The sequence below is a fragment of the Balaenoptera physalus genome, assembly GCF_965194825.1.
Source record: "Balaenoptera physalus genome assembly, chromosome: 14".
NCBI classification, from domain to species: domain Eukaryota; kingdom Metazoa; phylum Chordata; class Mammalia; order Artiodactyla; family Balaenopteridae; genus Balaenoptera; species Balaenoptera physalus.
Window position 1 is genome coordinate 10,007,532 of NC_138893.1, and position 27,378 is coordinate 10,034,909.

The 27,378-nt window shown below is 44.1% G+C and overlaps 1 protein-coding gene across 2 annotated transcripts in view; it reads left to right on the forward strand.

The window, feature by feature from the left end:
* The window catches only part of NID1 (nidogen 1), a 94,256-nt gene that overhangs the window by 37,449 nt on the left and 29,429 nt on the right, over positions 1-27,378 (forward strand). For both annotated transcript variants that reach the window (XM_082423112.1, XM_082423113.1), the window contains exons 7-12: positions 1,890-2,090; positions 4,135-4,380; positions 6,025-6,168; positions 12,359-12,484; positions 18,407-18,556; positions 19,939-20,061. In XM_082423112.1, the coding sequence (XP_082279238.1) occupies positions 1,890-2,090; positions 4,135-4,380; positions 6,025-6,168; positions 12,359-12,484; positions 18,407-18,556; positions 19,939-20,061 (990 nt within the window). The remainder of the gene's footprint in view (positions 1-1,889; positions 2,091-4,134; positions 4,381-6,024; positions 6,169-12,358; positions 12,485-18,406; positions 18,557-19,938; positions 20,062-27,378) is intronic.

The window sequence follows — 27,378 nt, forward strand, 5'->3', positions numbered from 1 at the left end:
ATCGTGAAAACACTGCTGAGGGCAGGGTCTGTGGGCTTTGCATAGACACCCCTCCCAAAGTTACAGAGCATAAATACCTAACTTCCTGAAATGTGGACGTTTTAAGAAAGGAGAGGATACATATTTGAAAAGGGTATAAGATACCTTATTTATGGCCCAGTGTTTTTTCTCCCTTTCCCACAGGCATGTGTACCCTGAGTAGCATAATGATGTTCGGGCTCTCTTGCAAACACATGCTCTTCCCTTTGCGGACGTAGTTGAGCTTTGTGGCCAGATCCACAGGTCCTGCTCCTTGGCTGGCTGCACAGCATTTCATATGGGTGTTGCCTTGAATATGGGTTGACTTAAATGGATGGTCCTTTGTCACTTACATCAACTTCAGGGAGGCTGAGGGAGTCTTTACAAATTCCCTACAACAGCGAATCTTTGTTACTACAATGGTCCTTCTTAACTGCCCCTGTGTTATCAGCTGGATATCTGCCTGGGACCTGGGGGCTATAAAGCAGGAGTTGTCCAACTTTTTCTGCAAAGGGCCAGTTAGTAAATATTTTAAGCTTTGCCTAAATGTTTTAGGCTATTCGGGCTCTGTTGCAGCTACAGTAAGTCCCCTACATACGAACCTTCAAGTCGCGAACTTTCAAAGATGCGAACCTACGTTTGCATGTCCAATCACGTCAGTTAGTTCACGTGTCTGGCGTACATTGTCACGTGAGTGCATCCTCTACAAGTGGTTGTGCTTTTGTGTACTTCTCTGTACAGTACTGTATAGAGTACGGTAGTACAGTATCTTCATTTCAAGCCCAGGATGTCTGGAAGCAAGCGTAAAAGCAGCGGTGATGTAGCTGGTACTACTGTACTTTTAAAGGTACTGTACTGTAATATTAAAAACGTTTTCTTTATTTTTGTGTTTGTTTTTTATGTATTATTTGTGTGAAAAGTATTGTAAACCTATTACAGTACAGTCCTAGATAGCCGACTGTGTTAGTTGGGTACCTAGGCTAACTTTGTTGGACTTACGAACAAATTGGACTTAAAACATGCGCTCTCGGAACAGAACTCATCCGTATGTAGGGGACTAACTGTCTTCAACTTTGTCATCGTCGAGCGAAAGCACCAAAGATAATATGCAAATGAATGATCATGTCTGTGTTGGAATGAAATTATTCATGGGCACTGAAATGTAAATTTCATATACTTCTCACATATCATGAAATAGCTGCCAGCTGTGCTATCGGGAGTCTGCAAAGGTGGCAAAGGGAGGAAGCTGGAAGAAGGGGGGGTATTTTTTCCTGCTTGTCGGGGGCTGCTTCCCTGCCCAGACCAAGGGGAGGTCCTGAGCCAGCACCTTAGTATGTGCTCCTAGGATGGTTTCTGGGCCTGGTGATAGTTTGCCCTGAACAACTGGCCCATCCTGACCAGGGCTGAGCTGTTACAGTAGTCATTCCCACAGCCAACGTCCTGGAGCGCTTGATGTTTGGCAGAGGACGTTTTAAAGTACTTGTCTAATTTCCACAAGACAGATTGTATCCCTTTTTCATCATCAGGAAATGGAGGCTTCGTGGGGTTAAGTAACTTGTTCAAGCTCACCCAACCAGTACCCAGCACAGCTGGGGGTCCAACTCCTATCCCCTGCTTTTTCCAGCCCAAGCCATGAGCCCACCCGTCTCAGATGCTGGTTTGTAGCTGGCAAGCGACTTCTGTTTCTTGCGCGTGACTCAGTTGGGCCATATGGATGTCCCAGCTCTGTCCTTGGTGTCAACAGCCCCATTTCTACTAACCAGACTAAAGCATCTGCAGAGGAGGTGTGAGCCTGTCCCCACAGTGAGCCCAGGGTGGGCATGAGGGTGGCTTCCTTGACAGCAACGTGACAGACTGACCTTGCTTTGCAGGGGGCGAATTCACCCGCCAGGCTGAGGTGACCTTTGTGGGGCACCCGGGCAAGTTGTTCATTAAGCAGCAGTTCAGCGGTATCGATGAGCACGGACACCTGACCATCGACACGGAGCTGGAGGGCCGAGTGCCGCAGATCGCCTTCGGCTCCTCGGTGCACATCGAGCCCTACACGGAGCTCTACCACTACTCCCACCAGGGTGAGCCTCAGCGCCGCGTCCCGGGGCAACGCCACGTCCCAGGGCAACGCCACCCACAGGCTCCAGCCCTGAGCTCATGCTATCTCCTGGCCTTCGGAGAGGGAAGTGCAGGGGGTACCTTATACAAATCACCTTTTCTCTAATAGAGATCGTGCACACTCATTGGAGAGAATTTAGGGCAGAAAAGAAAATAAGCATAACTTACAGATGTAAAACCAGCACACAATTATTATTAGAATAAGTGTATTTCCTTTCAGCCTTTTCCTTCCATATAAAAAATACCCCAACATATGTATATATACCAACACAAATAATATCCCAACGTAAAATCTCATCATATTATATAATTTAAAAATAATATAATTTTATTATAATATACATCTGTATGTACTTTTTAAATTTCAAATTTACAGAAAAGTTGAAAATAGCAGTTTACACCTGTCATTTACCCAGCCTCACCAGTTGTTAACATTTTGCTACATTTACTTTATCATTCTCTCTCACATACATACATATATATATGGGGTTTTTTGGAGAGTAAGCTGTAGGCACCGTGATCCTTCATTCCCTAAATATTTCACGTGTTCTTCCTAAGGACAAGCACATCCTCTCACACGGTCCCAGTACACTCATCAAAATCAGGAAATTTAACATTGATGCAATACTACTGTATACTCTCCAGTCAAGTATATAGTTTCTATTTACATAATTTCAGTCATACCACATTATTGTATCTTCACTTTTCCAGTTAGCGTCAAATTATGAATACTTGATAGTTTCATTAAATAGGCTTTGCAAACACTTTTTAATGAATCTCTACCATTCTATTGTATGGCTGTCAATGTAAACCATTCTCTTTTCTAAAGCTTAGGTTATTTCCACTTTTTCCTTCTCATAATGAGTTGAAATAATCATCTTCATCATAAATCTTGACCACATTCCTGATTCTTTTCTGACCGAATTCCTAGAAATAGAAGTGCCAAGTCAAACAGTGGAGGCTCTTTAAAGGCTCTTATTAAATGGCCATCCAGAAAGGTTGTACCCATTACCGTGGCTCTGTGGCTTGCTCCGGCTCTCCTGGGGAAAACGAGTGGGTGAGTAGGAGGTGCAAGGAGCTGCGGCACCCCGGTCTGCAAGTCAGGCTACGACCAGATGGTGTTTCTGACAGCCCGGCACGTGGGAGCTGGACAGAAGGCAACTTACACTAATCTTTTATGTCTCTTCTGGCTTTGATTATGAACTACAGCAGAGCACACAGATGTGAAGAGTCTCTTATACTTTTTTTAAAATAGGAAGTTGAGATTTTCATTGTATGGGTGAAAAGCGAGCTGTCTTCTAAGTGGGGAAGACTGTTTCCCTTCTCTATTGAGATTTGCTCACAGCTCTATAGAAATTGGCTGCTGAAACCTATTAGTGTCTCATTTTTATGTATCAGAGAACCGTTTAATCTAGGGTTATTTATAGCAGCTTCTATTTATTGACTCCTAAGTGAGATAACGCATAAAAAGCAGTTAGCACTCTGCTAGTCGCGTGATAAATGCTCCATAAATGGTAGTGTCTTAATAAGAGTCTTAGCCTGCTTGATTCCAGAAATTTTACATACATTATCTCATCCTCACCCCAACCCATGTCGGAAAGGAAACAGAGGGTAAAGAAGTTAGTAACTGGTCTATGAGCACACACCTTGTGAGCGAAGGGGCAAGGTGTGAATTCAGGTGTCTCTCCCTCCAAGCCCGTGCTCCTTCCATCAGACCTTAAACTCTGGGCTGGTTCTGGGTGACTTAGGAACTTATAGAGAAGCACCTGATGAGAAAAAGCAGTAACTATTCCTAATGCAAATAACATCAATAATAGTATGGGAAATCTAGGTGGCAGAACGAGTCCCAATGCTGAAATAAATAGTTTTATTTATGCTGTTCCGTCCGATCTCTCTTCTGGTAGCAGTGTGGGCAGAGAATACTGCTGTTGGTTTTAGAGCCCTTGACTAAGCCTGTTGTACCCTCAAGATCTCTCCTTTGTGTCCCTGCTTCCCTCCTGCATCCAGTGATCACATCATCCTCCAGCCGGGAGTACACAGTGACGGAACCCGAGCGGGACGGCGCTGCCCCTTCTCACGTCCACACTTACCAGTGGCGCCAGACCATCACCTTCCAGGAGTGCGTCCACGACGACTCCCGGCCAGCCCTGCCCAGAACCCAGCAGCTCTCGGTGGACAGCGTGTTTGTCCTGTACAACCAGGAGGAGAGGATCTTGCGCTATGCTCTGAGCAACTCTATCGGTCCTGTGAGGGGTAAGAGGTGGCAGCTCAGGCTGGGCGTTGTGTGTGTCTGCCTGCACGGCTCTCTCGGTGCTTCTGACGTGTTGTTTTTCGTCTCTTACTCTCAGTAAGAAGAAGAAAGTTACGCTGAAATAGCTCCCAACAGAAATAAACGTCTTGTCATTTATGATTCTTAGAAAACCTACCTGTCTCTGTTCTGCTAACCTAAGGCCTCCTCATTATTCCATCTGTGGTAGAGAAGAATGATAATCCTTGAGTTACCTTAAAGAGTAGACCATCCAAGGGCTGCAGCTGCCTATGGCCGGGCATTTATTTTTATTTTATTTTTTAGTCTTTTCCATTATGATTTATTGCAGGATATTGACTATAGTTCCCTGTGCTATACAGCAGGACCTTGTTGCTTATCCATTCTATATATAACAGTTTGCATCTTCTAACCCCAAACTCCCAATCCATCCCTGTCCTTCCCCCACACCCTTGGCAACCACAAGTCTGTTCTCTATGTCTGTGAGTCTATTTCTGTTTCCTAGATAAGTTCATTTGTTGTTGTTTCCGTGTCATAGGTTGTTTCTATGTCTTGGCCATTGTGAATAGTGCTGCTAGGGGTGCATGTATCTTTTTGAATTGTCTGGATATATGCCCAGGAGTAGGATTGCTGGACCATATGGTAGTTCTACTTTTAGTTTTTTGAGGAACCTCCATACTGTTCTCCATAGTGGCTGTATCAGTTTACATTCCCACCAACAGTGTAAGAGGGTTCCCTTTTCTCCACACCCTCCCCAGCTTTTGTTATTTGTAGACTTAATGATGGCCCTTCTGACCGGGGTGAGGTGGTACCTCATTGTAGTTTTGATTTGCATTTCTCTAATAATTAGCGATGTTGAGCATCTTTTCATGTGCCTATTGATGGCCAGGCATTTAAAACACTCTGATACTCACTGTGTGCTCAGGGCCTGGGGAAATCCAAATCAAATGTGCTAAAAGTCAGGCACGGAGCCTACAACGAGCTTTCTGCCCGGGGACGGCACGTTGCGAGAGGTGGGATCTAGTCTGGGGGTGCTTCTGGCTGCGTGGAAGGAGCTGCAGCTAGTGGGACAGCCCAGTGTCAGGTCTCACGTCATCCAAATCTTTAAGCCCTAGGGGTTCTGTATATTTGGGGTCTACGTGTGAAGGTCTTTCTCTTGTTCAGTTATTTTTGATTCTCCCTCTGTACCCAGGTCACTTCTCCAGCTAGTCGGGTTTGTCCTCAGCTCCATAAAGCAGAAGGAGGGCAGGTGTCTGTCTCCCTCCTTTGACAGTTGTAGCTCCAGGCATCAGGGGTTGGCGTATTTTTTCTTAAAAGGCCAGACAGTATCAATAAATATTTCAGGCTTTGCCAGCCGTGCAGTCGCTCTCAGTTCTGTGACTGTAGCACAAAAGCAGCCATAGACCGTATATGTAAGTGAATGGGTGTGGCTGGTTTCCAGTAAAACTTTATTTACAAAAACAGACAAAAGTCCAAAGGGATGTAGTTTGCTGATCCCGCCTCAGGTGACCCCCAGGTGACTCAGGAGTCGGCAGGTTTCCTGGTCATCAGTCCTGCCTTACTTTCTGGAGTTTCTGGAGGAATAAGGGTTTCTGAATGCTCACTGGGTTTCAATGTCTCTGCCTTCACAGACGGCTCCCCTGATGCGCTTCAGAATCCTTGCTACATCGGCACCCATGGGTGTGACACCAATGCAGCCTGTCGCCCTGGCCCCGGGACCCAGTTCACCTGCGAGTGCTCCATCGGCTTCCGGGGAGACGGACAGACCTGCTACGGTACAGCCGTCCGCTCTGACTTGGTGGTGGTGGGCAGCGGGGTGGGGGGCTGCGGAAACAGATCCTGTACAGCAGAGGGGCGAGGGAGAGGCAGCACCGGTGAGATAAACACTGATGGTCACGCTGAGTTGTTGAAGCCCCACGCTCAGTGTTCCCTCCGTGATGTTAGGGGTCCTGGCCCTTCCTTCACCTGGTCAGATGCCCTGACTCTAAGCAGCAGAGTAGAATTTATAAGGCCACACTCCACTTCACGTCGAGAATACATGGGCTTAAAGGAAGGGCAAGTCAGCGCTGTTTATTAACACACATAATATGATTACAACTGCGACGTACCCAGGCATTGTTGTGTTAGGTGCTTCACAAACACTAACTGATTTAATTCAACAACTCTAACGCGATAGATTCTTTCATTTCTGTCTTTTAAAAATTATTTTTAATTGTGGTAAAATGTACATAATATAAAATTGATCATTCTAACTATTTTTAAGTGTACGGTTCAGCAGCATTAAGTACATTTACATTGTTGTGTGACCATCACCACCATCCATCTCCAGAACTCTTTTCATTTGCAAAACTGAAACTCTATTCCCATTAAATAACAACTTCCTGTCCCTCCCCTCCACCACCAGCCCCCGGCAACCACCATTCTATAATACTTCCTACAAATCTGATGATTCTAGGTAACTCATTTAAGTGGAATCATACAGTATTTGTCCTTTTGTGTATCTGGCTTATTTCACTTAGCATAGTGGCCCCAAGGTTCATCCATGTTGTAGCCTGGGTCAGAATTTCCTTTCTTTTGAAGGCTGCGAAATGTTCCATTGTATACACATACTCCTTCTTCTTTTTAATCCATTCATTTGTCTATAGGCACTTGGGTTGCTTCAGTTCTTTGGCTGTTGTGAATTATGCTGCTATGAACATGGGGTACAAATATCTGTTTGAGACCCTGCTTTCAACTCTTTTGGGGATATACCCAGAAGTGGAGTTGCTGGGTCACATCAATTCTGTGTGTGATTTTTTTGAAGAACCGTCATATTGTCTTCCCCAGCAGCTGCACGATTTTATATCCCATCACCAGTGCACAAGGGCTGCAATTTCTCCGCATTCTTGCCAACACTTGTTTTGTTTTTTGGATAGCGGCCATCCTAATGGGTGGGAGGTCTATTCCTGTTTTTACAGATGAGCCGGGGACATTGGAACGTTGGACCTTGAGACTCTGACTCAAGTGCATATATTATACTGTCTTCATTGTACTTATTTTATTACTTATAATTTCACTTTAAATACTTTCACGTAGACAGCTTGATATTTATGTCTGTTACTAAATTTTAATCCACCACCAAACGGCAGTTGACTCCTGACTCAATGAAGAGTCCATACAGCAGAGGCAACTAGGGTAAGAATGTCAAAGCTTCCTAAACCCGCCACCAACGGGTTTTTTTTTTATTTTGACTATATAAAAAATATATAGTTGGGGCTCACCAACAAATGTAAGGAGTGCTAGAAGTAAGCTTCCCTAGTGAAATGGGTGGTGTACACATGTCTTTTTGGCCAGAATGATGAGCAGCCCCCTTGAATGACTGGGGCATAAGAATCTGGGGAGCCCAGCAGCCTTGGAATTTGGGAACAATGCCTTGGGTCCGGAATCCATTGAATTGAATCCATTGGATGCCTCCAATGAATGGCAGCTTTAGTGTGCTGATTTCACGTGAAGCTTAGCAGATCCTGCTGCTGGGGTATTGCTGCGTTTACTTCAGAGTGAAATTTATGTGAGGTGCTCATTGGAAAGGATGGAGAGCAGGGACTGGGCTTACAGGAACAGCTTGTACAACTGTTTAGCCAGCTCGCTGATGACTTTGTCCGTGTGGTAGGATTCAATCTGAGACTCGCTTCCCTTGTAACGTACCACTGGGCAGGGGACGTAGTTCCTACTCACCTCTGATCATCAGAGTTCCCCTGTGTTTCCCCAAAGAGCCCAACAGTCTTGAATGGCTAAATTGGCTCAGGCCACTTTGAAACTGTGATACTGTGTGTGTGTGAGCAGAGACCTCCCAGGCCATGGTGATGGTGATGGACACCACGAAGGGATGAGGTGCCCCCATTTCTCCAGCAGAAGCCTATACCTCCTTAGTCTTTATGTAGCTCTGCTTCAGCTTCATAAGCCAACTGAATACAGTAAGTCCCCTACATACAAGCCTTCAAGTTGCAAACCTTCAAAGCTGCAAATGTGCATTCGCATGTCCAGTCACCTAAGTTAGTTCACGTGTCTGGTGTACATTGTCACGTGCGTGCATCCTCTATAAGTGGTTGTGCTTTTGTGTACTTTACTGTACAGTACTGTATAGAGTACAGTAGTACAGTATCTTTATTTCAAGCCCAGATGTCCGGAAGCATGCGTAAAATGAGCGGTATATAGATGATTGTGGTAGTTGGGTACCTAGGCTAAGTTTGTTGGACTTACGAACAAGTTGGACTTACAGACGCACTCTCGGAATGGAACTCATTCGTATATACGGGGAATTACTGTATTAGTAAAACATGGAGCTACCCCAACCTGCTGACCCATAACCTCTGGCTAATTCTGCTTTTGGTGCCTGAGCTTGTGGTGGGACTGCTTGCTTCACTTTCCCAAGGCACAACCAGCCATGCTTTATGGATGGAATCCGTTGCTATCGTGGAAAACCCCCTGATGTGTTGGCCCAGGAAGACAGGTGTTTGTGTGCACTTGCTTTCGCCCTGTGATTAGTCCTCATCCTGGCAGATTTGCACCATGGAATGTGGGTATATTCCTAGTCAGGCTACTTTGTGTTCTGGGTCACGAGAATAAGCCTCGTAGTGTTAATGCATTGAGACACCGGGCTGTTGATAGGAAATTGCATTAAGCAGATCACTTCACATATTATTTTGACCTGGAAAGTGCCTCTGAAGAGAATGAGAGTGAGCCTTTGCCATTCAGTGTGTGTAGCATTGATATAATGATAGATGACATTCAAAATAAGGCTGGGCTTGATTAGACACTGCAGAGTGACCCTGCGAGCTAATTTGGAGATTTCCAGTTGAATCACAAGAGCTCTGGTGCCTGACAGAATGACTTCCCTATATTTCTCAGTTGGGAGGCTGTAAGAGAGGGTTTTGCACAATCTCTCACTGAGTAATCTTGAGTGCGCACAAGGCATTTCACAAATAAATCCTGAGACTCTTCTCCAATAAGAGCCTGTTGTTTATGAAAAGGACACATTTTAGAGAAACTTAGAGTTGTTGAAAAGTAGCCACTCTGAAAAAAAGTCAAAAAGGAAGCAGTGATTACAAGAATAATCCAGGATTTCCCTGTTGGGTTAGGGAATGATTTATGTGAAAGGAAACCTCTTCCCAGTGAAGACGTTGACCAGATCATGACTAATAAGAACAATAATCTTCAAGCAGATGTTGTGATCTTTTATAAGGAACCGTTATCACTACTAGTTCACTGTTTCTACTAAAGAAAGGATTAGAGTCCTAGCCTCCAATTACAGAAGGGAGGGTTTAAATTAGGCATTAGGAAGAATTTCCAAACTGTAAGGACCGTGAAATAATAGCAGGGAAATGGCTAGGGTTTTGCTCTCAAAGGAAAGGAGTCGCCCAGCTTGGATTTTATGTGTAGACCTGCATGGAGGTGGGGTAGTGCTAGGGGACCATCTCCTCCCTCCTCCCACGGGCCCCCAGATCCTATTTGCCGTGGTTCTCCAGGTCAGGTGTGCAGGATGAGCATCTGTCCAATCACCTAAGAAGCTTTCTTGAAACACGCGGTTTCCCTTTCCATAAACCTTCTAGGGGTGGAATGGAGCTTGGCAAATTTCCCCTGGTGATTGTGTTCTGTCCCTTTGATTGAAAACTGCTGCTCTGTGCTCTTGTGCTTTGGCAGTTGAGTCTCAGCCGTGGATCCCTTCAGTTTGCACAGTGTGTCCAGACATCTGGGCCTGGAGTGTCCTCTGAGAGCTGTAGTGCAGACACAGTGAAGCAGAATGATCTTTTTCTCCCATGTTGTTGAAGCAGCAGCTGGTGGATGGAGCTGGAAAGTCCACACTTGCTGAATATCCCTCCACCCCCATCCCAGCTCCAGCTCATAAAGAGGCTGCCTTGGGAGGGGCTTTGTTCTGTAACCTTCTAGCTGTGCCTGGAGCCATCCTCTGGTCTGAGATCTTGTAGCTTTTTTTTTTTTTAATTGCAGTATAGTTGATTTGCAGTGTTGTGTTAAGTTCTGCTGTACAGCAAAGTGACTCAGTTATACACATATATACGTTCTTTTTTTTATATTCTTTTTCATTATGGTTTATCACAGGATATTGAATATAGTTCCCTGTGCTATACAGGAGGACCTTGTCCATCCATTCTAAATGTAATAGTTTGCATCTACTAACCCCAAACTCCCAATTCATCCCTCCCCCTCCCCCCTCCCCCTTGGCAACCACAAGTCTGTTCTCTATGTCTGTGAGTCTGTTTCTGTTTTGTAGATAAGTTCATCTGTGCCAAATTTTAGATTCCACATGTAAGTGATATGAGATCTTGTATCTTAAACATGTCACAGAAACTTACATTGCAGTGTAGTTTCAAAAGCTGAATGCCATTTGGTTTGGGTTTTTTTCTGAGTATAGATCCAACTACGGGGCTGAAGTGGCAAAAATGCCTGTCTTGTGCAATGTAGTCCAAAAAGCCAGCAGGGCTTTTGCCTCACCAGTGAAGAGACCGGCTGGACTGGCCATCGGAGGCAGACCACGAGGAAGGTTCACATGATGGAATTGAGGAGGGGCAGCTGAGAGGGGGAGGGGAGTGATCTCAGCCACTATGAAATCTTCCTCACATGCGTCTCCAGGAGTTCTAAAAACGCCAGAAGTACCTGTGCACTCTGAGAGTGAGGTTGGCACAGAAGGATCTTGTGTGACTGTATTTATTTCAATCCATCAGCGGACAGGTAACCCAGGTGATGACAGAGGAGCTTGATTTCTTATCTGGGCCAACCAGCCTTCCTGTAGTGGTAACCACAGACTGGCCCCCAATGCCAGTGGCCATCTGACGGCTATGTTCCTAGAATCGGAACATCCCTGTGGCTGGTAGTGTAGGATAATAATAATCGGTACATTTCTTTTTTTTTTTTTAATTTATTTCTATTTTTTGTCCGCACCCCACGGCATGCAGGAGCTTAGTTCCCCAACCAGGGATCAAACCCGTGCCCCCTGAATTGGGAGCGCAGAGTCTTAACCACCGGACGGCCCGGGAAGTCCCAATAGGTACGTTTCTTGAGCAGGCTAGGCTTACATCCATTTTCTGTAATCTTCAGTAGAACCCCTCAAGAGGAATAGTAGCGTGAGTACTCACCAATGGGGAAACTGAGGCAGAGTAGTGAGGCAACTTGCCCAGGACCACACAAGCTGGTAAGGAAAGGAGGCAGGATTTGAACCTAGCTGTGTCCAGCTCCAGAGCATACGTTCCTTTGTTCCAGTCACCCCACGCGATGGCCGTAGTATTGTCCTGTGGGAGAGCATCACTCACAATCTTATGAGTTAATGGTTTTCCTGTCAGTGCGTTAAGCTCAGGATAACATTCCAAGATTCACAATTAGGCTTAAACAGTCCAACTTTGCTTTGTCACTATCGTTGGAGAAAGGAAATATTTTTGAACAAGAGCATATTAATTACGTTTTGTAGTTTAAGAACCTTATTCAGAGTCTGGAGACTTGTCTGCACGTCTTTCTAACACGTATTTGCCCATCTGATGTCAGTGGGCGCCAGGCTCAGCAACTAACTTCAAAAGGCAGGGCAGGTTGGGCGGGGAGCGGGGAGTACACATTTATTTAGGAGGAGGGCCTTGGGATCACTCTTAAATTATGTACAGAAAAAAAGACTTCTTTAACATCATTTTTAGAATATAAAAATGTGTGTTTTAAAGTGGATCCATTTGCATGCCAAAATGCTTTCTATTTTGTTATGTTTAGTGGTGTTTGAAGAGGTTTTTTTTTTTTTTTTTAAGTCTGCATTCAAACAAAAATTTGGGAGGAATTCCCTGACAGTCCAGTGGGTAAGACTTGGCGCTTACACTGCAGGGGGCCTGGGTTCGATCCCTGGTCGGGGAACTGAGATCCCCCAAGACGAGCGGCGAGGCCAAAAATCAATAAATCAATAAATAAATCTTAAAACCTTTTTTTTTGCTGTAGATATCGACGAATGTTCAGAGCAGCCCTCGGCGTGTGGGAGCCATGCAATCTGCAGTAACCACCCAGGGACCTTCCGATGCGAGTGTGTAGAGGGTTACCGGTTTTCAGAGGAGGGAACATGTGTGGGTAAGTTCTGTGGGTGACTTTTCAAAACGAGTAATTCACATGACGTATGTCAGCACCTGTGGGAATGGTATTGCCCCAGGTAGTTATCCTGGCTGAGATGGAAGGTTCCCTGTCCTGTTGGGTAGGACAGCTTACAAAGGTGAATCAGACTTCATTCCTTCCCTCCGACTGCCTGGAGAGTCACAGGTGCAAGAAATAAGCAGTGTTGTCTGTCTACACTGGTAATACCCTTCCCTTCTTATAAAATTCCTTTTAACTCTTTTCATTATTCTTTTAATAGCTATTCAAACAATTAGACATGTTTCTCCTTATCATTAGTGGCCTTGGGATTCACGTGGAGGGAACACCTTATAGGCATTTGTGTCATTACCTGCCTTAGATTGAATTCTTCCTGATTTACATCTAAAACTCCATTCGGAGACTTTCTATTTATGGATTTCCATTTTACAAGCCACAAGTACTAGCATAACTTCCTAGCCTATCCAAGTTAGAAGGTAAGGCTATTAATTAGGCTAATTATGCTTTAGGTTGCTGATGATTTTGGTGATGATGGTGACGGGCCAACTCCAAAGAGCCAGATTGTTTAAATTTCCCCACTTTTTCCGACCGCTGCACTTTGACCTGTTGTTTCCAAGAATTTCAAGTTCAAAGGTTCTTGGAGATTTCCAGGTCTGGAGGGCAGCATGCTAAAGGGGCCGTCTGAACTCAACATCTCTTCCCAATTTAAAACAGATTCCTTTTACTGCCTCAGTGAACCATCTCCTTGTGCTTTCCTTGCTGTTTACTAAACCCTAGCATGCTTTCTGTTTGCTCTGTCTTGAAACTCAGATGAGGCCGCCAAGGTCCCGGGGTGAGATGGTGTCTTGAGGGCGGAGGGAACAGGCCGTTCTCATATTTTGAGTGTGACCCAAACATCTGTGAACTGACAGGCAGCCAGTCCCCTTTGCACAGAGCTGAGATTTCAGCTCTGCTAAAGTTACTTCCATCTTTTTTTTTTTTTTTTTTCCATACAGAACAACAACTTCTGTGAATTTGGCCTGACTTCCTTCTCTGCTTTTTGAGACGAAGGAGATTCAAAGGTCTATTTTTTTGTGGCAACACCATCTACATTACATTTCGGCTCAAGCTTTGGTGGTGGATCCTTTACCCCTTGGGTGGTGACGTGGACAGTCCTGGGGCAGACGTGTGTGAGGCACGTTGTGTCCTCAGTTTCTGTCTCCAGCCATTCCTGGGATCCACCCTCACGGAAGGGCTAGGGTGGGGTGCAAGACAGGTGGTGGGCAAACGTCTACTCCTAGGCATTTGATTTTGAGGAAGACAACCTCTCTGGGCCTCAGTTCCTCACCTGTAAAATGAGGTGATTAGACTGCATCATGGGCTTCCTGTGTCCCGTGGAGCCCTTGGAGATGCCCCAGGATCTGCCAATGGGGATACAAGGACTATTTCATTTTTCTGTATATCAATTTCTGAGTAAGATTTTGTTTCAGTAATGGATTCCCCCCTCTCAGAAGCAAGTGTGAAAACCACCTGAAGATCATTGAGTTCCACCAAGACCTGGCATCGAGGTTTCCTGATTCTCCCCCTGCCTGTGGCCCCCTGTGCAATTCCATCCCACTTGGCCTTTTGCCTCTTTTAATTGGCTCCTTTGAGGCTCACCTCATAGAGAGATGGCTCACTGGGTGAAACCAAGTCTGCCTGAATGCATTCACACAAAGACTCTGGCTCGTCCCTGGATAATTTAGTGGTCAGTTTCACTGTCCCGGAATTCCTTGTTAAAACTACGTCCTGGGTTGAAGCCCAGGCTGGGATGATGACGTCTGTCAGGTCAGAGCAGGGAAGGGTGAGGAAAGAATCTGGATGGTTTAGGAGGCCGGCTCTGTGTCCTGACAACTGTGAGGGGCTGTGCGCTCATGCAGGGTATGTGGATGGCCAGAGGTGACTGTCTTTCCATGAGGCTGGGTATCCATTAGGGGAGGGGCTGCTTTGTGGATTTCCATCTTTGTCATCTTCTGCAAGCCTGTGACTTTCTCTTTTCCACTGGGTGCAAACTTTTAGTTAATTGGAATGTGCAAAGTATGCTGACACAAAGGGAAAGAGCCTCAGCTGGCCTGCAAATCACCTTTATGTGTAGATACAGTTGCCCCCTGTGATACGTGGCCTGGACGGAGCATGGGCAGGTTGGGACCCAGAGTTGTACAGTGCACGGCACCATGCACCTGCCCGTCGGTCAGGGCAGGTGGGCTTAGGCTAAAGGCTCAGCCTCGCTCACCCAGCGTTCCTGTTCTCCCTCCCTCTCCTGTCATGTTGTTAGGAAAAATTATTGTGAATCATTCATCTCTGTGATCTTATTCTCAGAACTTAAAGTAACCAGAGGCTGAGAAACCACTCCCCTAAAGGCTCTTTATTCCCCGCCCTTTTCTCTCCTTGTAACACGTGGCTTCTGTCCCTCGTTCTGTCCTTCCTTCTTGGCATCACCTCCCTTCTCCGCGTTGTCTCATTTCCTGGCCCCAGCCAGCCTTGCAGGTGTCTCTCGGGGACCAATGTCACATTGGGTGGCAGCATCTCAGGGCAGTTCCTCAGCTCTGCCCATGCCAGGTCACAGTTCAGGGTTCTCTTCAGAAATGCAGGAGCTAGAAAAGTAAAACCACAACTGACCATGTAATTGTAATTAATTTTTTAAAATTAATTTTTATTGGAGTATAGCTGCTTTACAATGTGTTAGTTTTTGCTGTACAGCAAAGTGAATCAGCTATACGTATACATATATCCCCTCTTTTTTGGATTTCCTTCCCATTTGGGTCACCGCAGAGCACTGAGTAGAATTCCCTGTGCTATACAGTAGGTTTTCACTAGTTCTCTATTTTATACATAGTAGTGTATACATGTCAATTCCAATCTCCCAATTCATCATACCACCACCCACACACCCCACCACTTCCCCCCTTGGTGTCCATATGTTTGTTCTCTACATCTGTGTCTCAATTTCTGCCCTGCAAACCGGTTCATCTGTACCATTTTTCTAGGTTCCACATATATGCGTTAATATACGATATTTGTTTTTCTCTTTCTGACTTACTTCACTCTGTATGACAGTCTCTAGATCCATCCACGTCTCCACAAATGACCCAATTTCGTTCCTTTTTATGGCTGAGTAATATTCCATTGTATATATGTGCCACATTTTCTTTATCCATTTGTCTGTCGATGGGCATTTTGGTTGCTTCCATGACCTGGCTATTGTAAATAGTGCTGCAATGAACATTGGGGTGCATGTGTCTTTTTGAATTACGGTTTTCTCTGGGTATATGCCCAGTAGTGGGATTGCTGGCTCATGTGGGAATTCTATTTTTAGTTTTTTAAGGAACCTCCATACTGTTTTTAAATCCCATTTTGAGCCTGATTTTCTGTCCTTTCCAAAACTTTCCCCTCCCTCCCACCCTGCACCCCCTGCTAGTTGACAGACAGGGTGAGAATTGTAGGAAATTGCCAGCCTGCGGGGTTAGGAGCCTTTGAGGGAAGCACAGCTGGATGTGCTGGTGGCCCCTCTTGTGTAAATTAGTGAAAAGGTCTCCTTTGGGTTGTTGTATATTTTGCTTAAAAATATACACTGCCAAATGTAAAACCGATAGCTAGTGGGAAGCAGCTGCATAGCACAGGGAGATCAGCTTAATGCTTTGTGTCCACCTAGAGGGGTGGGATGGGGAGGGTGGGAGGGAGACGCAAGAGGGAGGGGATATGGAGATATATGTATACGTATAGCTGATTCACTTTGTTATACAGCAGAAACTAACACACCTTTGTAAAGCAATTATACTCCAGTAAAGATGTTTAAAAAAAGTAAAGAAAGAAAAAGAAAAAAGGAAAAAAATGCTTTGTATACTTTGAAAATGAAAAAGGTAGAACTAACTTATTTGGAGTTGTAAAGTTCTAAAGCTTCCTTCAGCAGAAGATTGCTCTGGTGTGAAAAATGGTCTTACATGAAGGAAAACATGATTTAAAAAATTAAATTATAAACTGCCTTTTTCTAGAAAGGATTTGAGAATTATAGAAGCATAAGTGTGGGAATTCCCTGGCGGTCCAGTGGTTAGGACTCTGCACTTTCACTGCCGTGGGCCCGGGGTTCAATTTCCTGGTCGGGGAACTGAGATCCTGTAAGTCAAGCAGCTTGGCCAAAAAAATAAAATAAAAGTAGAAGCAAAGGTGAAGGTGATGGCAGGGCAGGGGACATTAGGACCTACCCATGTTGCAGCAAGGTCCTCGCCTGTTACCAAGGGTGGGGCACAATGAGGCTAGAGCAAACACAATGTGTAAAATGATCACTTACGCACTCTAATGACCTGAATATTTGATGGAAGAGAAGTGAGACTCCTTTCCTGGTTGTTCTGTCTGGGTATATTTCCCCTACCTTTTTTCGGTCCCAGTTCTCCGAGAGTGTCCCTTTCACACTTTGCGAGCTGAAGGAGTTGGGGGAAAGAGGACCCTGGAGAGAAGAAGAGTGTTAGAAACGATGAAAAGTGAGAGAAAACAGGAGTGGTCCAAGGAAACAGAGTGTGTCCTTGGGCTGGTTCAGTGTAATCTGGGCTACTGTTTTCTAGAAAGAAATTTGGACCACTTGTAGCAATTTAAAATCCAGTAACCCTTTGTCCCACAGACTTGGTTCCATGGTCCCTGTCCCATGGGAGTTAGTTAACAGTCCAACTTCAGGAGTCTGAAGTGCTGAGTCCACAGGCTGGGCCTCCATCCGCCAATACGGTACTTTGCTAACCTCTCATGGGCGCAGACCTTTGAAGAGGAGGCTCTTCTTTACCTGTCCCCTGACGGTGCTTGGAGCTCTCTCTGCCGAGGCACTTGAGGCAGGATGAACTGGAATTAATCTGGGGAAGACTCATTGAGGATAAAGATAAGGAGTCCTCCTGTATCCAGGATAATCGAAACCCTGAGGGCCTCCTTGCAGGAAGAAAGTGTTCTGTTCTGACATTGCGAGGGCCAAGCCTCTGACCTGGGCCTTAGAGCTTTAAGACCAGAAGTTAAAGTGCCTTACAAACCCCAGAGTATCTGAACCAGCTGTTGGAAATCACCCTCTAGACCTTAGTCCTTGACTTTCATCTTGAGGCAACAGCACAAGATGGGGTATGATTTTCTAGCCTCTGTGTCACATGCCTACTTCCTATGACCTCATTCTCTGAGTCTTGTCATCAGGACCCTTTAGAAAATAATAGTCCCATCTACTGGGCCTCCCCATGCTTGGCAAGCTGGAAGTCATTCCTATTCTACAGAGGAAGAAATTGTGGCTCCGAGAAGTTATATGATTTACCCAAAGCCATATGGTGAACTCATATGCACCTAGTAGAAACCCAGGGCTGCCCACCCCAGAGGCCCACAGTCATTCTACCATCCCCGTCTCACTTCCCTGGGAAAATTTATTTCACCTTCCTTGGTGGGAAGTGGGTGACTCTGGCATTCATAGTGAATATTCCACCCGCCCAGTGAGCCGAGGGCAAAGATACCGTGGAAGTCTCAGATCCTCAGCTCCAAACGCTCCACCAACAGAGGTGCCACAGGAAGCGTGTCTACCTGCAGATTCCACCTCCACAACCAGATGAAGGGAAAGTTGGGTTTCGGGGACCAGGTGTGGAGAGTGGCCTGAGACAGAGCCCTGGGGCGAAGCTGAGGGCGAGAGTCAGGCCGATGGACCCCCTGCAGTGGCAGGCTGCGAAGACTTATCAGAGGTGGGATCCAGGTGGGAGGAAACAGGAGGAGAGCCGGGGTACCACCCAGCGGGGAGCAGGGATGCACCTGAAGAGAGGTCTGGAGGTCTGGGGTCCAGACATAGTCCACCTCAGTGGACTGCACTGCTTGGAAGGGCCCTGGGACTGCTCAGGGGACTCTTCCAAACATTGCGTGTCACCCTTTTGTCTGAAGCTGTCATGGACCAGCGCCCCATCAACTATTGTGAGACTGGCCTTCATGACTGTGACATCTCTCAGCGGGCCCAGTGCATCTACTTGGGAGGCTCGTCCTACACCTGCTCCTGTCTGCCAGGCTTCTCTGGGGATGGCAGAGCCTGCCAAGGTATGTGGTCACTCTGACTTTCCTCCCTGTGTAACCTGAAAAAATTCCCTGGGTGATACTTTTCATATGCTAATTACTGACTCAACTCCGAATTCAAGAGAATTCTTCTCTGGCTTCCCTGGTGGCGCAGTGGTTAAGAATCCGCCTGCCAATGCAGGGGACACGGGTTCAAACCCTGGTCCAGGAAGATCCCACATGCCACAGAGCAACTAAGCCCGTGCGCCACAACTACTGAGCCTGCGCTCTAGAGCCCGTGAGCCACAACTACTGAGCCCGTGCGCCTAGAGCCCGTACTCCGCAACAAAAGAAGCCACTGCAACGAGAAGCCCACGCACCGCAACGAAGAGTAGCCCCCGCTCGCCCCAACTAGAGAAAGCCCGCGCGCAGCAATGAAGACCCAACGCAGCCAGAAATAAATAATAAAATAAAATAAGAAAAAAAAAAAAGAGAATTCTTCTCTCAACTCTATTGAGTAGATGGGCTGGATTTTGTATCTCTAGTAATTTGAATTATGTGCTTTCTTTGGGGGGCTGTTCTCATTGGGGAAGACACTTGTCCTCCCCGTACCGTTTTGTTCCATGTCACTTGCTCGTTCAGGCAATAATTAAACACCTGCTGTCTGCTAGGGACTGAGGAGATTGTTTGTCTTTCATGAAAAGACAAACAATCCTTACACACATGGAGCTTAAAGTCCAGCCTTTTATTTAATAAGATACATACAGTCATTCACCTGGCCTGCTCTAATCTTGTGTTCCAAAAAAAGTGAAGTCCCCTTTTTGAATAAATGACTTCAGATGCAGAGAATAAATGGTTCCACAAAATTCTCTCAGACCTCAGATCAGTCCATTGTTGGCAGCCAGGGTACTCTTAAAGATAATTTCAAGTGAAATAACTGAACACCGTTCCCCGGTCCCCTGGTTTGCAAAATTACTTAACGTTATACCATGGAGTATTTCTGGAAAGTCCAAGCTTCTCTAAGAGATTATAATTTCTGAAATACTTTCTCTTTGTTACTGAACATGTGAATTTTCTCTGGTCTTTGAGATTTTTCTGTCAAGCAGTTAATCATCTGTCTCCAAACTCAGACATTTTTGAAGCTCTCGTTTATGATGAGAAGGAAATAATGAAAAAAAATCCTCTCGTTTTTCCTTTTGCATGCTTGATTTTTCATGAAAACATCAAAGTGAAACACATTTGTAAATACACTAGATAGAAATTGAGGAGTTAGTGTTTTGATAATTAATGTTTGGTGAGTTCTTAAATCACTGTTCCCAGATCAGAAACTCAGTCCCCAGAAGTTGAGCAAGTGGCTTATATTATTGTGTAAACTAGGAATTCTGGAAGCAATCTCACTATCCCCGGGCTTGGTGCCTGTCTTGCAGATGTGGATGAATGCCAGCTAAGCCGATGTCACCCTGATGCCGTCTGCTACAACACTCCCGGGTCCTTCACGTGCCAGTGCAAACCCGGTTATCAGGGAGACGGCTTCCGTTGCATGCCTGGAGGTAAGGTGTCGGGGACGTTTGGAGTTGGTGGGTCATTGCCCTGTCCATGAGTACTGAGTACATGGCCCTGGGAGAGGAGGCGAGGTGGGGCTCCGTGGAGAGTTGAGGTGGGCGATCAGAGCACAGCTGCGGTGGTGAGCGTGCGGGTTGCACACTGCACAACTCCGGGGGTCCCACACCTGGACCAAAACTGTGCTGGCAGCCTGGAGGCTGGTCATCCCTGTGACTTGAGCGATACAGGGTAAGAACTGATCTGTATTAGGGTTCTGCAGAGAAACAGAACTCATAGATGTGTGTATATGTGTGTGTGTGTGTGTGTATATATATATATATATATATAGAGAGAGAGAGAGAGAGAGAGAGAGAGAAATCTATTTATTTATATATAAAGAGATTTATCAGAAGGAACTGACCCACACAATTATAGACGTTGGCAAGTCCCAAGGCTTGTAGTCGGCAAGCTGGAGACCCAGGAATAGCCAGTGTCTGAATCCAAAGGCAGGAAAAAGCTCATGTTCCATTCATAGGTCATCAGGAAGGGAGAATTCCTTCTGACTCGGGGAAGGGTCCACCTTTGTGTTCAATTCTGGCCCTCCACTGATTGGATGAGGCCCACCCACCTAAGGGAAGGCCATCTGCTTTACTCAGTCTGCAGAGTGAAAGGTTAATCTCAGCCAGAAACACCCTCAGAGAAACACCCAGAATAATGTTTGACCAAGTATCTGGGCACCCTGTGGCCCAGTCAAGTTGACACTGAAAATTAACCATCACAGATTCCTAAGAGTCACGGGGAATAGCGCTGGGGTGAGGGTGGCTAAGGTGAAGGGCCAGCAGTTGTGGGAAGAGTCAGGCTGAGGACCCCACAGAATTGCACGTACCACCTATTACACCTGGACCGTGCAGCTTCTAAAGTTGAGACTTTTGTGGTATCTCATTAGATCATGAGGATAATGATAGCCCTAGTTCAGTACCTGGAATGATCCTGAAACTTAGGAGGCACTCAACAAATGCTGTTGAATGAATACGTATAATTAGCTGCCATTTGCATGAAGCCTACTGTGTGCTGGGTGCTTTACCGACACTATTTCATGTAATGTTCATAATCATCTCTTTAAAGTAAGTACTATTACTATTGCCATTTACATAGAGGATGCTAAAACGCAGAGATAAAAGCACAATCAAGGTCCCGGGGGTAGTAAGTACTAGAACTAAGACTCAATCAAACCCAGGTCTGCCCGATGGACTCCCAACCTGGATTCAGTTCCCGAAACCACATGGTATCCTGTCATGAGATTAAGGATGTATCTGATGCCTCCGACTGCAGTTAGCCAGTTGAGTTGTTACTTATTTTAATTGCTGCTGCTGTTGTTGGCCAAACATATTTATGCCACTGTCAATGATTCAATAAGAGATACATGGAAATTTCCATTTCATTACTTTTTTGGGCAACTACAAGCTATTCCAATGTCTGCCTCCCTTCACTAGCCTTGGGTGCCTTGAGCATAGGGTGCCTGTGCACTTTATTTTCACGTCCCCAGTATCCTGTGGAGTACGTGGCCTATGTTGGGGCTCATAGCTCTTTATGGTTGTTGAGGAAATAAATGAATGCACCTCTCCTACCGGCAGTGTATAATAGTATTGATAATTATTTATTCGCACTCTCAACAGGACTGGGTGTGACCAGTTTTTAGGATAATTGACCATCTAAAAGGAGAAAAATATCAGATTAAAGTTAAATTTCGATATACAGTACTACATATTGCTGGTCTAAATTGTTTTCTTCTGCTTAGGACAGGACTCAACAAACTATGACTTGCAGGTCAAATCTGGTCCACTGCCTGTTTCTGTAAATAAAGTTTTATTGGAACACTCATACTCTTTAGTTTATGAATAGACTATGGCTGCTTTCATTCTGCAAAGACAGAGGTCAGTAGTTGTGGTAGAGACTGTAAAGCCTGAAATATTTACTACCTGGCCCTTGACAGAAAAAGTTTGCTGATCCCCAGCCTAGATGAACCCAGGCAGGATCAACCTTTTGTTCCTGAAATTATGGGTAAAAGACACAGCTCTCCCCACAGATTCTGATAGGCAGGTTACATAGAGAAAAGTTCATGATCATTTGAGTTAAGACATTCCAGCAGCTATTAAAAATGACTAAGGCATTATCTCCTTAGGCTTCCTTCACATCTCCAGTTCAAAATGAAGCAGATGTTTCATTTTTTATTTTTGTTCTTTTAACCTGACTGCTTGCCCCGTTTTCGAGGCTCTATTGACTAAACAGAAACAAATCCAGACATATAGTCTGGGATACAAAACTGGGACAAGGATAAAACCAATCAGAGTTCTTTGCTAGGATTATTTAGGTATTTAATCCTGTTTTCTTAAGAAATTCAACATCTATTTATATGCTCGATAGAGAATATACACTAGAAATATATGTGTCCATCGAGTATTGTTCATAACAGAAAAAAAAATCTAAGTGACTACCAACAGGAGGAATGGACAAACGAGTTTGGGTACAATTCATACCATGAAATAATATACAGGAGTTAAAATGAGTGAACTAGAGGGAATCGCCTAGCAGTCCATGGTTAGAACTCCGCGCTTTCACTGCCAAGGGCCCTGGTTGAATCCCTGGTCGGGGAACTAACATTCCGTGAGCCGCGAGGTGCAGCAAATAAATAAATGAATGAATGGACACATTAAATAATAAATAAGTAAATAAGTAAATAAATCTGAGTGAACTAGAGTTAATGGATAAATCTCCACAGCATGTTGGGCAAAAAAAAGTCATAAAAGACTCTCACTTTCTGAGATGGCTCACACTCTGTCTATGGAGTGTGTCTCTCTCAATAAATTTACTTCTTACATATTAAAAAAAATAGTCATAAAAGGATATATGCAGTGTGATCCCATTTATATGAAATATAAGCCTGTATGAAAAGAAACCTGCATATGTATAAACATATACAATAAAACTATAAAATGCATGCATGGGAATGAGAAACAAAAACTTCAGGATGAAGGTTACTTCTATGGTAGGAGAGGGAATTGGGGTTGGGAAGGGCTGCACAAGGGCTGCATTTGTATTTCTAATGTTTTTTTTTTTTTCCCAGCTGGAATATGAACACTGAGGTTTTCATCATATTTTTCTAAATTTTGTGTGACTAAATAGTTAATGAAATATTAATGAAAAATTAAGTATAGTGTCATCTGGACTCCTATTGCCAAACATAATGAAGTGTAGGGATTAGACATTGAGCATTTTTTGGTACCTACTCTATACACAGGGGCTAGTTTAAAAAAATAAAAAACTAAACTAGCTTTAGGGGTGAGTCAGTTAAGGTCATGGCTACTGCAGTATCAGCCAATGATAAGCAAAACCAAAAAAATGATGATTTGTTCCCCACTGTCCTTCTGCACTCTTTGCCCAAAATGCATGTGTGGATTGTGAAATCAGCTCAGTGGGGCACTATTTCCATTTTCTTTTAAATGGAATGGAACGAAAAAGAAAACAATAATCAAGAAAATAGAGTATGCCGAGTATATGCAGTAGGAATAAGTGTTGTTTCATGAAATAGTAGTTGCAGATGCTTGTCCAGTGCATGGCTGAGCGTGTGTATGTGTAAGCATGCGTGTGTGTCCTGAATTGCAGAGTGGGAAGCATTTCTATGGGCTGTGGTCAGAAAGTTTGAAAGCTGCCATGTTAGTTATCTATTTCTGTGTAACAAATTATCCCCCAAAGTTAGCAGCTTAAAGCAGTAAATGTATATTATCTCACAGTTTCTGTGGGGCAGGGATTCAGGAGCTTAGCTGGGTGGTCTGGGTTCAAGGTCTCTCAAGAGTTTTTTGTCAAGACCTTAGCCGGGCTACCATCTTTTCTGAGATTCATCTGGGGCTGAAGGATCCCTATGGTGGTTGGCAGACCTTATGGGCTGTTGGACGGAGGACCTCAGTTCCTCATAGCACGGGTCTCCCCACGGGGCTGCCTAAGTGTCTTCAAGACCTGGCAGCTGGCTCCCTCCAGAGCAAGCAAGGAAGGGGAGCGTGCCCAAGATAGAAGCCACAGTCTTTTTCAAAAAAATTTTTCTTAAGATTTTTTTTTTTTTGCATTTTTAAATTGAAGTATACTTAATTTACAATGTTGTGTTAGTTTCAAGTGTAGAGCAAAGTGATTCAGTTATATATTATGTATATGTATATATATATTCTTTTTCAGATTCTTTCCTATTATAGGTTATTACAAGATACTGAACATAGTTCCCTGTGCTATACAGTAGGTCCTTATTGTTTCCCTATTTTATATGTAGTGGTGTGTATCTGTTAATACCAAACTCCTAATTTATCCCTCTCCCACCCCCTTCCCCTTTGGTAACCATAAATTTGTTTTCTATGTCTGTGAGTCTATTTTGTAAATAAGTTCATTTGTATCATTTTTTTTTAGATTCCACATATAAGTGATATCATATGTTTGTCTTTCTCTGACTTATTTCACTTAGTATGATTATCTCTAGGTCCATCCATGTTGCCGCAAATGGCATGATTTCATTCTTTTTTTATGGAAGCCACAGTCTTTTGTAACCTAAGCTTGGAAATTACAATGCTGTCACTTCTGCTGATACTATCAGTCACAGGCCAACCCTCCTACAGTGTGAAAAGGAACTACCTAAGTGTGGGAATATGAGGAGGTGACAGGTCTGGGGGAATGGAAATGGGTAGAGGTTTGGAATATAGGAGAGCTTATTAGAGGATGAAAGAAGAGTATGAAGAATCCTGGGCTAGAGATGTAAAGCCCGAATTTTTAAGGACAAGTACCAAACCTGGGGATGCTTGATCACTTTTCTTTACGCTTGGCACCAGGCACGCTTACCAGCTTACTGTTTCCAGATCCACAGATCCACAAGGCAGATAATTAAAGAGTTCAGAAAGTAGGGCTGCATGGAAAGAGGAAAACAAAACATTTAGGATAATACAATGTAAAGGGAGGAAAACTGAGGAACAATTTAACATGTACTTTTTGTTTGCTGTGTGTCTGTTGTTTGTGTTACAGTTTGCACTTTGTTTCAAACAAACCCGCTGTTAGAAAACTTGAATTTCCCCCCGAGAGCTGGAAAGGGCTCCAGAAATTCTGTAATTCATCTCCTTTATTTTGTAAATAAGGAACATGAGGCCCGAATAATTTCTTAGTTTACAAAAAGGTTTCTTGAACTCATTATAGAAAAGAATTTTCTAAAGCAACTTTTCTCAAAATTGAGTAAGACCCTTTTTGAAAGAAAAACATTTTTAAGATCTCCAGGGTTGGCTTAGATTATTATGGAGAAATCTAGGTATCAACTTCTTTTATAACTATAAAAGCAAAGCACATTTACAAATTAAATACCAACCAAATGTCAAATCATAAATTTCCAATCAACATTCATTTAATGTGCCAGATTCTTGTTTGTCTGAGATGAAATTGTCTTTCCTGCGGTAGCCTCTCCCATCCTGGATGGTTATTCTTTCCATCTCTACTGGATCATTCCAGTCAGCCTGCAGAGAAGCCATTTCTCATCTAAAAGACACAAATGAGGACTTCCCTTGAGCCTCCACCCCTCCCCAACTGCCGTCCCATTCCTCCTCCCTTTTATAGTGTTTAATTCCTCATGAGGGTTGTCTGGAGTTCTACTTCCGCTTCCTCTTCTCCCATTTTCTCTCCTTTTTTCTACCGTTTTATTGTAAGATAAAACATAGATACAGAAAGTCGTATAGAACAGATGGATAGCTCAAGGATGGATAGCTAAGGTGAACCCCCCTGTAACTACCACTTAGGTCAAGAAGTAGAACTTTACCAGCAGCCCCAGAAGCTGCTGCAGGTTCTCTGTTCCAGTCATTGCCTTCTCCTTCTCTCCAAAAGTAACCACCAACATCACCTTCACAGAAATCACTTCCTTGCATTTCTTGTTTTATCATGCAAGTACATTCCTAGACACTACAGATTGAGAGTTGCTCATTTTTCTACCTCTAGTTCCCTCTGCCATCCCTTTCTTGTCCTTGAAGTTCATCTATTGAAGAACCCAAGACTTTTGAGCTGTAGTTTTGCACAGGCGGGGGCAGTTCAACATGCTCCTCTGTTCTCCATATCGTCTGCAAACTGGCAGCTGAGTCCAGAGGCTTGATCAGACTTGGGTTCAGTCCTTTCGGCAAGACAAGTGGTGGTCTTACCTTCCATCAGAAGCGCATAAATTCTGCTTGTGTCACTCTAGGTGATGTTAGGAGCCGTTAATGATTATGTCCTAGATCCATTAATTTCCAGGGAGTGGCAAATGGTGAGACGTTAATTCTATCATTTCTTTCTCCTTTATTCATTGGAATTGATGCTCATTGCTTAGGTCCATTAATGTTTAGTGGGTAACAAAATGGCAATAGTCTAATTCTATCATCATGGTGGGTTTTTGTTTTTGTTTTTTTTCATTTATTAGTTGGAATACTTATAAAGAAATGCTTCCCCTCATCTACTCTTTGGATGCCCAGTGGTACATTTCATAAAGAAAAGGCAGGATAGATGCTTGGATCTTTCCCTTTTTTTTTTTTTTTTTTTTTTTTTACTGGTTGATAAGATAACAGATTGATTCCTTATTAGCCACTGAAGTTTGCTAATTAATTGTTAGATTTTTAATAGCATTATAGACTCATGGATATCAATTGGTTGTAATCATTATTCTCATTGTGGTTCAGAGTCCCATCTTTGCCCCATGGGAACCTCTTCAAGTTGGCCCCTGGTCCTTTTGACATGATCCTAGTATAGTCATCCCTCCGTATCCATGGGGGTCTGGTTCCAGAACCCCCGAGGATAGTAACATCCACGGTGGCTCAAATCTCTTGTATAAAATGGTGTAGTATTTTCCTATAACCTATCCACATCCTCCCCGATACTTTAAATCATCTCTAGATTGCTTACAATACCTAATACAATGTAAATGCTATGTAAATAATTATAAATACAATGTAAATGGTATGTAAAAAATTGTAAAAATAATGTAAATGCTATGTAAATCGTTGTAAATACAATGAAAATGCTATGTAACTTGTGTGGAAAATTCAAATTTTGCTTTTTGGAACTTTCTGGGATTTTTTTTTTCTAATATATTCGATCTGTAGTTGGTTGAATCTGAGGATGTGGAACCTTGCAGATACAGAGGGTCCACTGTGGTCTTTAATATCTTCCTTGCTCTCTGAACTAGAACCAGCCTTTTTTCCATGAAGCTCTGGTTTCTTTTAGTGGGAAATAGCATTGCAGGACCACAATCTAAGTAGTAGAAATGTTCAGACAGAGCTAGG